At 35.6% G+C, this 15,361-nt stretch overlaps 1 protein-coding gene across 3 annotated transcripts in view; it reads right to left on the bottom strand.

Moving 5' to 3' along the window:
* Window positions 1-15,361, bottom strand: part of LOC149778301 (deoxyhypusine synthase-like) — a 65,468-nt gene that overhangs the window by 35,653 nt on the left and 14,454 nt on the right. For all 3 annotated transcript variants that reach the window (XM_089939118.1, XM_089939119.1, XM_089939117.1), the window contains 2 exons: window positions 10,199-10,426; window positions 2,429-2,593 (listed from right to left, as the gene is read on the bottom strand). In XM_089939118.1, the coding sequence (XP_089795244.1) occupies window positions 2,429-2,593; window positions 10,199-10,399 (366 nt within the window). In that variant the 5' untranslated portion in view covers window positions 10,400-10,426. The remainder of the gene's footprint in view (window positions 1-2,428; window positions 2,594-10,198; window positions 10,427-15,361) is intronic.

Here is a 15,361-nt window from a genome sequence, read left to right as displayed (position 1 = left end):
TCAATGTTTTCATTCTTTGACAAATGCTTCAGCAACATGGGGTCAATAAGTTAAAAGAAAGGAACAAAACAATCCACAAAGAGCTGAACTTTCTCTCTCTCATATATTGGACAATATTTGATTTTGATCATGAGGTGCAAAAAGAAACATGTGATGAAATACATATGCATCCTTCTCTCTGTATCTCTCTTACCCCCCCCCTTCGGAAAATGCATTTTAGTATTAATGATGCAATTTCTCTATTGCTGTTAATCTGAAACAGCATACAGTGATACTTTTAATATTTATGAAACCAGAAGTTATTATAATTTAATTCCACACAGCATCACAAGTTTTATTCTATCTGTAACTCGATAAATTTTTGGGACAGTGTCATTATATGTAGCTAAAAGTACATAATATGTTTAAAATACTTCTTGTGAAATAAATTAGAAACTTTTAGTTACATTTAATGATCCAGACTGGAAAGGCTACTGAGTTACAGGTAGGATAAAATTTGCGATGCTGTGTGGAACAAATTGAAAAATATGATCCAAAATGTTGATCTGGCCTCGTCTTATACTCAGCATTGACTTATACAAGGATGAAGGATGGAAAATTTGTCAAATGTGCTGATCAGACTTAAAATCTGTATCGACTTATAGACTATCAAATAAGGTACGTCTCCTTGGTTATTGAAAGAACCATATACATGAATTTGTATGTTCCTGTTCAAAATGATTCTGCCTAAAAATGCATCCATTCCACCAAAAACATTAAACACAGATTCATTATAGGATGTGGCAGAAGAAATGTCAATCCAGTTGTACGATATTTCTCTGAAGGATGAAGAAACTGTGCTGGATGTGTCGTGGGACACCCAGGGGCAACTGATCTATTCACTCTGCCTTTTGTCCAGCCTAGACTATCATATTGTGCATCACCAGTAGTACTAGCAAACTTCCATCATTTTCCTGAAGATTATATGAACCCAGAAGTTCCCCATGTATTGTCTACTTGTTTTGTGCAGCTTCACCATAGAAGGGCATGGGAAACATCAGTGTTTAACATTAAAATAGTGATGTGTGTTTTGTGCACTTCTACCAAGGAAACGGTTGGGAAACATTAGTAACTGACATCTCCACCATGACAGGGGTTAGGAAATATTAATAACTGACAACTCAAACATGGTTGGGGTTGAGAGACATTTATGACTGACACCTCCAGCATGATAGTGATTGCAAAAGATTAGTGTCTGACATTCTATCAGTCAATACATATGCATGATGACCACTCATGGACACACAGTACACAAATCAACACACATTAGTATCAGCACATATAAGTACATATATCAACACACATAAGTGTACACACCAACACACATAAGTACACATATCAACACACATAAATACACACATCAACACACATAAGTAGACACCACACATGTAAGTACACATATAGGTACATGCATCAACACACAGAAAGTATACATCTCAACACACAGCTGTACACATATCAACACACATCAGCATACATAAGTACACACATCAGCATATATAAGTACACACATCAGCATATATAAGTACACATACCAGCTCATATAAGTACACACATCTGCACATATCAGCAGATGTAAGTATACATATCAGCATACATAAGTACACACATCAACACACAGAAGTACATATATCAACAAACATAAGAACACACATCAGTACATATAAGTACACAAATCAGCACACATAAGTACACACATCAGCACACATAAGTACACACATCAACACACATAAGTACACATATCAACACACAGAAGTACATATATCAACACACATAAGTATATATATCAACACACATAAGTACACACATCAGTACATATAAGTACACAAATCAGCACACATAAGTACACACATCAGCATACACAAGTACACACATCAGCACATACAAGTAGGTACACACATCAACAAATAAGTACACACATCAACACACATAGGCACAAACACAAATAATTATTATCCTTACCAATACCACTAATCTGCAATAACTGATTCACCTGGAATGGGTCAAGTGCTTGGTTGATAGCCAAATATGATTTCTTATTTCACTGTTCTCTTTCCTTTATTACAGTCTGTCATGACTTTATTTATGGCTTTCAAACTTGTTCAAGTTTACAAGGCCCTGAGCAATGCAGATATCATCTTGGCAAGAATGGACAAACCATGGCATCATTCTGTCTTGTAAAAGCTTTACCCATTATGGTTTTGCAATTTTTCAATACAGTCCTTAACATCAATTAAGTAAACTAGACTGTAAGTAGACTTAACAAACTTATATTATTAAAGATTTTTAAAATTGCTTGAAAACTGAAATGTTTTTAATATGTCTGGGAAAAGGTTATAAAATAACCATGTCTTCTATTTCTTAGAACTCATTTCAAAAGGCAACTCACCATATTGTGTTGTGCAAGATAACGTATGACTTCCCTCACTCCAGATGATACCAGATTTGACGTGTAGCTTAAAAATATTGTACAGTTTGTCTTTTCTCGTCCACAAGGGTTTAAGTTCAGCTTATCCTGCTTATCTGCTGGAATTTCCTCATGCTTCTTTGTGATCTGGAAAGAAAAATGAATTGTGTCCCAATACATAACTCAATTCTAAATAAAACTTCAGACAGAAATCATGTCCTGGGCTAAACAAAATGGGGGAAGAAATCAATGCCGAAATTATACAAGACTGTAACATGGATTTACATAATAAAATAATGGTTAAAGCAAACTATCATTCACTATGCAACTACAAATATTCTGCTGAACAAAGTGTGCTATGTATAAATACACATTTCTTGGCATCTCAGCGGCAAGAGTTCCAACCTCATGGACCTTTAATATGAATAATATTTCTTCCTCTGGACCTAGAGCCAGAAAAAGTTATTGCTACATTTTTCTTAGTCATTGCCCAGAATTCAATATCAAATATAAAGTTATGCAAATATTTCAGTAAATTATGTCCCTCCTAGAACACATACAAAATCTCATTAACATTAAGAATATAAGCCCTATTAACACACGATTCTAGACCTCCCAAAGCACACAAATTCGTCTTGCCAGTCTATATTAAGCAGACAAAGGGCAACAACTCTTGCCCATTACCTCCCTTTGCCACCTCCAGGTGGTGCTAGTATGAAGCTTAGTGGAACAGTGAATGTGATGCTCCCATTGCATGGAGGATGGGAGGCTAGTGAATTAATATCATAGGGTAAATATTGGCGGAGAAACATAATTTACTGAAAAATTTGCTTTCTCTTTCCAATATGTTCTCAGATTTAATTAACGTTAGGAGAAGAGATAAGAATGAGGGAACCTGCCAATACCCTGGTTAAACTTCAAGGGAGGAAAATTGGATTCCCTATATGAAGGATAACCTACTCTTCTAATTTTTAAACATCACAACCAGAAGCAACATGCATTACATCTAGAAGACAGAAATAAATGAAACCGTACTAAATAAAATTTCCATTCAAATCCTTCAAAAGTTGCATAGGGTGCTCATCCTGAGGTTGTGCTGATATCAAATGGGTCTGGTAGTTGTCTGTGCAACTGAGATTGGGCCTACCAGATCCAGAGAGCGTCACAATTGGGCTAAATCTCATTGGTAAAAATTCAAGAAGGTTGATTGTGTTTGCCAGCCAATGACCTCAGCAATGTCTCAGGTAGAAACATTACCGGCAGCACAAATTGTCAGATAAAGCTTGAGATCATGTACCAGATACTGTATGAATGCATCTTGAGATCAAGTACCAGATACTATATGAATGCATCTTGAGTCATGTACCAGATACTGTACGAATGCATCTTGAGATCATGTACCAGATACTGTATGAATGCATCTTGAGATCATGTACCAGATACTTATCAATGCATCTTGAGTCATGTACAAGATACTGTATGAATGCATCTTGAGATCATGTACCAGATACTGTATGAATGCATCTTGAGATCATGTACCAGATACTGTACGAATGCATCTTGAGATCATGTACCAGCTACTGTATGAATGCATCTTGAGATCATGTACCAGATACTGTATGAATGCATCTTGAGTCATGTACCAGATACTGTATGAATGCATCTTGAGTCATGTACCAGGTACTATATGGCTGCATCTTGAGATCATGTACCAGATACTGTATGAATGCATCTTGAGAACATGTACCAGATACTTATGAATGCATCTTGAGTCATGTACCAGATACTATATGAATGCACCTTGAGTCATGTACCAGATACTGTATGAATGCATCTTGAGATCATGTACCAGATACTGTACGAATGCATCTTGAGATCATGTACCAGATACTGTATGAATGCATCTTGAGATCATGTACCAGATACTGTATGAATGCATCTTGAGATCATGTACCAGATACTGTATGAATGCATCCTGAGATCATGTACCAGATACTGTATGAATGCATCTTGAGATGCCAGTACCAAGAGAGAGATCATACAATGACATTCTGGTTGCCCACTGAATGCAACCTATTCTTGGCAATGAACCAAGTTGCATCATAACGATTTTGCTGAGTACCTGATTGAAACTTAAGTTAGGCTGGTTCAACAGAGAGGAAATGTAACTCACCGACTCTGCATGCTGATGCCAACACTATCAGGAAACAGGTTTTATCCTAAAAAAGTTTCAGTGAGGTCCTGTTGAATTACTTGAATTTATCTGAATTCAGCCAAGTCAGAATCCAGCAAAGACTCACTTGGTAAACTGTTTGTGTGACTTAGGCCAATGCAAAGCTAAGCTGACCAACAATTCTTACAGGTTTTTGTCATGACTAAGAGACTCTGCAATGATGATGGAAAGTGTCTGATATCATAGTAGTAATTGGGGCCAACTTTTCTCCTCGAACAGCCAAAAAAGTCAGCTACTTGTGGGACTGAGGCACTCAAATAGATAATGTTACTTCCTTTGCTCCAGTTCCTGAAGACATGCCACTTCCCCCATAAGCATTTAGAGTGGAGGACATTCTTGCTGATGTAATTCTTTTCAAGATCAACAGGTTAATTGATTATGCTGGTGGGCTCCCTATTTCTGTATCATTTTAAGAACAAAGACCTGGGGGGCGTTCCACAGGCAAAGTTGGAAATATAAGTTCTCTCCGAATTGAAAGGGCACTGATGGCCCAAGTCCCAGGATTAAGTATTCAAGAGATGAGGGTGGGCAGTTTGTGATTTCACCTGGTCAAACAAAGTACAATCATAGGATGCCCCATAGCAAATCTGACGAAAGACCGAATGGATGGAGGATGTGGTCCAAGGCACCAAGTCTGCTGGAAATATGTCTGATCTGGAGGTTGATTTGATGCATGCATCAATAATGGAACTCCCACTCCAGAATGCAGAGTTCGGGTGATTTGGCACCATGCTATTTGAGCAGGTATGTCTCTACCAAAAAAGTTGTCTGACAGGATGAGTACAACCTTGCCATGAAGACAGTCATGTCAAAATTGAAAAGCTTGGATGACAGCTTCCACCTTTAAGAGACCGATGTGAAGACTTGTATCTTCCACATCCATTTCCCAACTGACAATATCCAACCCCAGGAAAATGAAGGGCTCCACAACCATGGGTACTTAGATCCATATACTGTCACGTCTGGTTGGGGTTGTTCCAGAGATATTCCTGTTGTGAGGCAACCTTGACACTATCTCACTTGTTATGCTGATGTAATTGAGTGGCATTGAAAAGGGGTACCACTGAGACAGAAAGGCCATCTACAAAGGGCATATTTAGTGGCAGCCCAGCGAGATGAAATCCATTTCTGTATTAAACAATCTAAAGAGTTGCAAAAACTCCCTGGCTGCAATCAATTTCTTGTTGGAAGTGGACTCCATAAACTCAATGATTCCAACTACCCAAAGGTGAGATAGACATACAAGGTTGGGGTGAGTGAGAAATTCCATACCCAGATGTACAAAAACTGCTGGGATGGACAAAAATTGGGCATTTCCAAAGTGATCAGAAAGCTGAGAGGATTTCAAAGGGATATGAGATCATTTTTTGCCTTGACAAGAATTTAACTTAACTTGCAGGATGTTGTTCAAATATGGCACTGTGGAAGTAGCTGAAGTTGTACAGAACAAGGTGACAACACAGTTGATTAGTTTCATAAAGGCCCAAGAACTTGTGTTCAAGCCGAAAGAATTAGCACAAAAAAACAATTCCCTCTGTATGCAAACCAATGGAATTTCTATGAGTACAGCACATGTCTGTCAGATAAATACTGATAGAAATTCTTTTGGACAGATGGAAAGGCAGACTGATGTTACCACCTCCATTTGAATTTCAATGGGATTATGAATTGATTTTGTTGATTTAGTCTGAGCTTGCAATTGGTCTTTCTAACCAGAAAATATCTGTGTCAAATGCTGGAGATTGTGGATTCCAAACGAGTATCCTTATCCCTTGCTGTAAAAGTGCATTGTTTACCTACTCCAACAGTAAAATTTCATTAGAAATGGGAAAAAATTAACGCTGGTATGACTTTCAGAAAAAAGGTTTTGGAATTGCCTGGGTCACTGATTTACACCTGTAAGTCCAGAGTCGGCATAGATGATTGAGATGAAGAAGTCATAATTTCTCCATATCTTTGAGGTGAGGTGGACCCCTACCCCATAATAATAATAATAAAAAGGATTTTGTATAGCACCTAATCTTTAGAAGCTCTAAGCACTTTACAACATTAGACAACATCTATAACATAAAAAAGCATATAATGATATGATTACAAAACACAAACTCCATGAAATCAGAAAACATAAAAAACATGCTGAAAATATTTAAGATAGAAAACATTATAAGGTCTTTAAGTTTGTTCTTGCAGTCGAAATAGGTAAGTTTTAAGAGCACTCTTGAATGGGATCACTGTGTCTTTGTGTCTATGTTCAGTTGGCAATTCGTTCCACGTTGCTGGGCCCTGGTATGCAAAAGAACATTGTCCATATGACTTTGTTTTCATAGTGGGAATAATGAGTATACGATTGTCAGAAGAGGAGCATAAGTATCTTGCTGGTGTGTACACATGGGTGAGGTCGGATAGATATGTTGGGCTGGAGTCCGTTAGTGAAACATAGCACAGAGAACAAATTTTGTGTTTGATTCTGGATCAAATGGATAGCCAGTGTGGGGTAAAGAGCAGCGGGGAGGTGTGCTCTGATCATGGTACTCTATGGATGATCCGAGCAGCTGTGTTTTGAACTTTCTGGAGTAGATATTGAGATGAACCAGACAGAACCGAGTTACAATAGTCCAGTCTTGAAAGTACTAATGAACACACAAGTGTTTTAGTGGCATCAACTGAAAGATATTTGCAAATGAGCTGACGCATCTCAGCTCAAGATATGCAGCCTTGCATATGTTCATGACATGTTGGTGTAATGTGAGAGTGCTGTCCAGAGTAACACCTAGGTTTTGTACTGACTGCGTGAATTAAATGTTGGTGTTGCTGATATTTATTGTTGGAGGTAAAGGATGTGAATGACAAATTCTTTGTGTTGTGATCAGAATGGCCTCAGTTTTATCATCATTCATCTGCAGCTTGTTATGTGTCATCCATGATTTCACATCAGAAATGCACTTCTCTACGCCTTGGATGGTAGCATCAACTTCAGTTGGGTGGCTAGATTTGTATATTTGGGTGTCATCAGCATACAATTGGTGAGACACTGGATGATGACGATCTATGACACTTGAGAGCGGCTGAGTGTATAGAATGAAGAGAAGAGGTCCAAGAACAGACCCCTGTGGAATACCACAACATAGATCAACTGGGCTTGAGTGTATTCCATTTGCAGATACAATTTGTATCCTGTTGACCAAGTAGGACTTGAACCACAGTAAGGCTGTATCATGAATGCCAAATATATGCTGGAGACGGTGAATATATCATGGTCTATTGTGTCAAATGCTGCAGACAAATCATGGTGGGTGAGGACTGTAATCTTTTCGCTATCCAGAGCAGAAAGAATGTCATTAACTACTTTCAGAAGAGTAGTTTCAGTACTGTGGCAAGGGTGATAAGCAGATTGTACATTGCTAAAAAGACTGTTTAAATTCAGATGAGATACAAGCTGGGACAGAACAACTTTTTCTAAGATTTTTTATGTGAATGGGAGATTAGAATCTGGGTGGTAGTTCTCTAAATCGTTATGGTCGAGTGTTGATTTCTTCAGCAGAGGCTTTACAATGGCAGTTTTGAAAAATGATGGGAATTCACCGGATGAGAGAAATGTATTAATAACATCAGTTAGTGAAGGCAATACTGGATCTAAGCACTCAAGCAGCAGTGATGGAATTGGATCAAGTTCACATGACTTTGGTGCACTCTTCATCACAACTGTACGTACTAAATCCATAGAGACAGGTTCAAATGCTGCTAATGGTTGCCGCTGAAATTCTGTATCCCAACTGTATGGTGACAATGAGTCAAATGAAATTATATTGTCAAGCTTATCTCTAATGGTTTGTACTTTGTCATGGAAGAAATTTGCAAACAGGTCCGGAAGGTCGACTGGAGAGATGGTAGTTGGAAGTGGTGCACATTTTATCCTTGACATTAGCTTGTTAGTAATCTCAAAGTGTTGATAAATAAATAGTGTGCACAATCATGAACTACAACACAATGATACCACAGTCAACAATGACAGAAAATCCCTGTAAGTCAAAAAATTCACATAATTGTCAAAATTAAAAAATGTATAATACCTGTAGAATAATATATCCAAAATAACAAAATCCTCAATGGATGGATGAAATTAGCATTTCCAATGGATTCTGAGCAAAAAGCTTAAAACTAGTGCCACCTTAGTGAAGGAAAGAGGCAAGACCAAGAGTTGTTCCCCTTTGCACATACCGACAGGAAGAATTTTCCTCTTTGGGAGAACTGAGTTCAGGGGTAGTAGGGCTTATATTTCAAGCATTAATGTGATCAGGGAATGTGTATAAAATAAAAACAAATCTGCATATTTCAATCAAATTTGATTCCTAGGGAGTAGGAGCTTTTCAAATTTGTCCAACCTAAATTTACCAAAAAAAACCACAATAAATTACTTAGACTTTGTTCAAATCCGTAAACTTCATTTTTCTCATTAAATACAGCCAGTCCTATATAATATCTTGGCCAACTATTGAAAAACTGTGACAAAAATTACAGGACAAAACAGTATAAACAAGGTATTAAGAATACTGATGTCTTGGTGGGTTAATGTGACAACAATTTACATAAGATCACAAGGAAAAATGTAAATCCAGAGACATTGCTTCTCTACTATGATAAGCATATTGATCTAAACATCTTTTACATAATTTCTCCATAAAATTTTTTTTTTATATTTAACCAGAGAATTTAAATTAACATTTGAATCAATTTATGAGAAATTATTGTGATTTCCTTTTGGAATCATTCTCTACTACAGTTTCAAGTATTATCATCATTGGAGCAATAACCTTACTAATTTTATTAGGCCATAAATTTTGCTACTATTGTTAGTGATACCAATTATTTATGGTAACAGGTAACAGAGAATGGAGACTACGCCACAAACAAGGAGGGGATTGAATCAAGACAAATATTAAAGAATTTACTTGAAATGAATTTTAAGTATATACTTGTGCATGTGCAATTTGCAACTTTAAAACTTCAAGTTAATAAATGTTGTTCCTTATCATTTTAGAAACCTTTAACACTAATGGTTGTCATTGTGAAATAAACAGCAAATAACAGGGATTACACTGCTCTAAAAGTAGTAACTATGTGCCTCATCAGATGAATTAATTAAATAGCCAGGATAATTCCTGGGGAATTTTTTTAAAAGCTATAACTGTAGCATGGTGAACAACTAGAGTTACTGCGCCAAAATGATCCCAATAACAGACATGTGTACAGAGGGATGTACAATACAACCTAATATTGGAGGGCATATAAAAAAGTTTTAAAGTATCTATCCATAATCAGCGAGACTCCTGATAGATGCATGCAAATGATATCCACTCACAGTACATTAAAACCTGTATTGAGAGACCAGATTGTCAATGCAGACACTTCCTGATTAATGTCATGACCTGTTATAACAGAACACCTGTCTAATGAGCCCATGATTTTTTAAGCTGAAGGTGTGGTCTTTCAAGATGGGTTCTACTGTATTGTGAACCTACCATTCTGTTGATCTCTTCAACTGCCTTGCCAAAATTTGTAGCCTGAAATCCACATCTGTGATAAGTCTTTAACAATGCTTCATAATCCACTCCCTTGTTAAAGTCATATCCCTTGACTGTCACCCCATCTAGAATGGGGTTGCTTTTGACGTGCACTGCTTCAACTGCTAATGAAGGTGCTTCCTTCAACCGGTTAGCCATTAACGGTTTTTCTTTCAACTTGTTGTCCTGAAAGAAAAGTATACATACAGTCTCTGAAGCAAAATCAATTGTCCACTAGATTAAATGAGACTTTCATGAAAAACAAGTTGATTATAAAACTGTCCATGAAGCAACAGAAGTGGTCCATATTTTACATAACATCTTAATGTTCATGTAGTCAGGCACGTCACAAAAAGATCAATGCACAACAAAAACAAGAGTTCTTCAAATGAAACCAGGCTCAACCGGCCAAAAATAATTTCCTGGGATCCAAGATAAGACTTTTAAAATAGCACCACAGTGGTAATATTGAATGTAAGATCAGTACCATTATCATGTGGTACAAACTAGACATCAAAACTAAGTCGTTTGTTTAAAAACCATGTCAACATGACCATTCATTCATTGTCAAGATGACTGTCATGGTGTAAGTTGGCACCCATTTCATTTAGAACCAACCAGACATCATAAGAAATCTTCTGTTGACAACTCCATGGCCATCAATCAATCAACAATAACACTTTCATGATGACCACTATAGCAGCCATACTGGAAGTCAGAGCAGCACCAGTTTCATTTAGTAATAACTAGACACAATGCTATATTTAAGATTACTGTTAATTTCATTTAGTAATAACTAGACACAATGCTATATTTAAGATTACCGTTAATTTCATTTAGTAATAACTAGACACAATGCTATATTTAAGATTACCATCAGTTTCATTTAGTAATAACTAGACACAATGCCTATATTTAAGATTACCACCAGTTTCATTTAATAATAACTAGACACAATGCTATATTTAAGATTACCACCAGTTTCATTTAGTAATAACTAGACACAATGCCTATATTTAAGATTACCACCAGTTTCATTTAGTAATAACTAGACACAATGCTATATTTAAGATTACCACCAGTTTCATTTAATAATAACTAGACACAATGCTATATTTAAGATTACCACCAGTTTCATTTAGTAATATCTAGACACAATGCCTATATTTAAGATTACCACCAGTTTCATTTAGTAATAACTAGACACAATGCTATATTTAAGATTACCACCAATTACATTTAGCAATAATTAGACACAATGCTATATTTAAGATTACCACCAGTTTCATTTAGTAATAACTAGACACAATGCTATATTTAAGATAACCACCAATTACATTTAGCAATAACTAGACACAATGCTATATTTAAGATTACCACCAATTACATTTAGCAATAACTAGACACAATGCTATATTTAAGATTACCACCAGTTTCATTTAGTAATAACTAGACACAATGCTATATTTAAGATAACCACCAATTACATTTAGCAATAACTAGACACAATGCTATATTTAAGATTACCACCAGTTTCATTTAGTAATAACTAGACACAATGCCTATATTTAAGATTACCACCAGTTTCATTTAGTAATAATTAGACACAATGCTATATTTAAGATTACCACCAATTTCATTTAGTTGTTGTTGTTGTTGTTGTTGTAGGGTTTAACGCCATTTTTCAGCACACAATAGGCTATACATGGCGGCCAGTATTAATGGTGGAGGAAGAACCCGGGAATTTCATTTAGTAATAACTAGACACAATGCTATATTTAAGGTTACTGTTAATTTCATTTAGTAGTAACTAGATACAATGCTATATTTAAGATTACTATCAATTTCATTTAGTAATAACTAGAGACAATGCTATATTTAAGATTACCACCAGTTTCATTTAATAATAACTAGACACAATGCTATATTTAAGATTACCACCAGTTTCATTTAGTAATATCTAGACACAATGCCTATATTTAAGATTACCACCAGTTTCATTTAGTAATAACTAGACACAATGCTATATTTAAGATTACCACCAATTACATTTAGCAATAATTAGACACAATGCTATATTTAAGATTACCACCAGTTTCATTTAGTAATAACTAGACACAATGCTATATTTAAGATAACCACCAATTACATTTAGCAATAACTAGACACAATGCTATATTTAAGATTACCACCAATTACATTTAGCAATAACTAGACACAATGCTATATTTAAGATTACCACCAGTTTCATTTAGTAATAACTAGACACAATGCTATATTTAAGATAACCACCAATTACATTTAGCAATAACTAGACACAATGCTATATTTAAGATTACCACCAGTTTCATTTAGTAATAACTAGACACAATGCCTATATTTAAGATTACCACCAGTTTCATTTAGTAATAATTAGACACAATGCTATATTTAAGATTACCACCAATTTCATTTAGTTGTTGTTGTTGTTGTTGTTGTAGGGTTTAACGCCATTTTTCAGCACACAATAGGCTATACATGGCGGCCAGTATTAATGGTGGAGGAAGAACCCGGGAATTTCATTTAGTAATAACTAGACACAATGCTATATTTAAGGTTACTGTTAATTTCATTTAGTAGTAACTAGATACAATGCTATATTTAAGATTACTATCAATTTCATTTAGTAATAACTAGAGACAATGCTATATTTAAGATTACCACCAATTTCATTTACTGTTAACTAGACACAATGCTATATTTATGATTAGTCAATTTCATTTAGTAATAACTAGACACAATGCTATATTTAAGATTACCACCAATTTCGTTTAGTATTAACTAGACACAATGCTATATTTATGATTAATGTCAATTTCATTTAGCAAAAACTAGACATGATGCTATATTTAAGATACCACCAATTTCATTTAGTTATAACTAGACACAATGCTATATTTAAGATTACCACCAATTTCATTTAGTAATAACTAGACACAATGCTATATTTAAGATTACCACCAATTTCACTTAGGATCAAATCGAGATCATAAGACATTTTTTGCTGAAAATCCAATGTTGATATGACCATCAATCAAGGAAGAACAACAAAACAAGATTTTCATAATGGCCATTATGTCAGCTATATTGGAGGTTAAAGCTGTCAAAATTTTACAAAACCTCTTTCCCTAGTACCCACTGATCCTAACAATCAGTTACCCAGGTACCCAACCATAGGGAAATTTCATTAATTGTGTACAAACCTGAAGTTAAGTCAACATTTTCTTTTAATTCACAGTATTCTAAAAATATCACTATCTAATGTAATCTGGTACAAAGTCCAATAACTCATCCCCAATTTCTGATACAGTTCAGAAATTCCTACATCATCGTCTAGTAAATCATCGTGGTCTAGTTCCCATAAATATCACCTGATTCCTTTTCCTTGGACTCAGTCATCTGCAGATGCTGGTTTAAAGACTGAGCTTGAGCTTTGTAACACTTTTGATCAAACAATTTGTGAAATCTATCAAAGGTTGTACCTGAACACATGTAAGTTGTGCGCCATGATCAAATAACCACCCTCTGTTATTTGCCACTGTACCACATTCGCTGCTCAAATCAAAGAGTTGTCACATGGGAAAACAAGGTATAGATTAGGGTCATTTATTTACTGGATGAGGCAAACCTCTGCTTGGCACTGGAAACGTACATGCATTTGAAGCTCAATCAAATGGATTGTCAACTTGAACACAAAGTGAGTGCTGCCTCTACAAGCACTAGCAGAAAACTTCTATACGGTAAATGGGTAACCATTGGCTAATTGTATTACCCAGGTTATTATCAATGCACAGGTAACAGAGTACCTGGATACATGTTGGCATTTTTACTGATGGTCAAAGCACCACCATTATCATTAGGACCAACCATAAGAAGTCTTTTAATGACAACTCAAATGTTGATATGACTATCCATGTAAGACTGTAAACAGAGAGCACAGGAACTGAGCATGGCAAACCAAAAAGGAAGCTCAAGATTCATTTTTCCTTCATCAAAATGGTCTACTTCCAGTAAAGTCTACTTAACAGAGAAATCACAAGACTGATTCTTAAAATATGGAGTGAAGTCTGACATGTTCACTCAAGTGATGCATGTTGCACACCAGTGTATGCCACCAAAATACATTCCATCTGACTAAAACACGTATCATGTGGTATTACCACACAGGATTCTCTGGAGGCAAAATATAAGTGCTTTCAAAACACCAATGGTGACATTTGGATTTAATGACAATGAACCTAATATGAATAAAATAAATACATCATTTACACTAAACGAAAACATTCCACTAATTTGAAGGGTATATCAAAATATTTCACAATGTTGCACATTAAATAGTGTACCAAATATTATACAAAATTCACATCAAAATTTATTTTACCAGCAACATGTGTCAGCTTGTCTCTGTGTATTTGGAATATCTGCATGTGTGGCTCCTATATACATGTAAAAGTCAAAAGAAACTATAAATGTGTTCACAGGCCATACATACTTCTACCAATTCCGTGCAATTTATCCAGAAGAAGTACTAAGCCAAACAAAGACCATAACACCAAAATCTAAATATTTTTAACATAAATCCTCACATAAAATTTGATTTCAATCTATGAAGTCCTTCAAAAGCTAAGACAGGAAATGAATTTGAAAAAAAAAAGTTAAAAGTAAAAAATAGGCCATAATTCAATAAATCTTCCAGGAATTCGTAAACCTCAAACCAGACATCATTCTTCTTAACATAAAACTTCATCCCAAATCAAATATCAAATTGTAAGGTTCTTCAAACATTACTGAGTGACGAGACAAACATGTGTCTTTATGCTTTTTCAATATGGCAGAGGATTAAACAAATGGTGAAGAAAAAGTGTGATCAAGTATATCAGTATTGCTCGACATTTCCCTTGTTCAATTACCTTACCTTTGGTCAATGACATTTCCCTTGGTCAACGACATTTACCTTAGTCAGTGACCTTACCTTTGGTCAATGACATTTCCCTTTGTCAACGACATTTACCTTGGTCAATGACTTTTCCCTTGGTCGATGACCTTACCTTTGGTCAATGACTTTTTCATACCTCCCTATAT

The sequence above is a fragment of the Sinohyriopsis cumingii genome, chromosome 17 (genome assembly GCF_028554795.1).
Source record: "Sinohyriopsis cumingii isolate HCF-2022 chromosome 17, ASM2855479v2, whole genome shotgun sequence".
Classification (NCBI taxonomy): domain Eukaryota; kingdom Metazoa; phylum Mollusca; class Bivalvia; order Unionida; family Unionidae; genus Sinohyriopsis; species Sinohyriopsis cumingii.
This window is presented reverse-complemented; position numbering and strand designations above follow the sequence as displayed.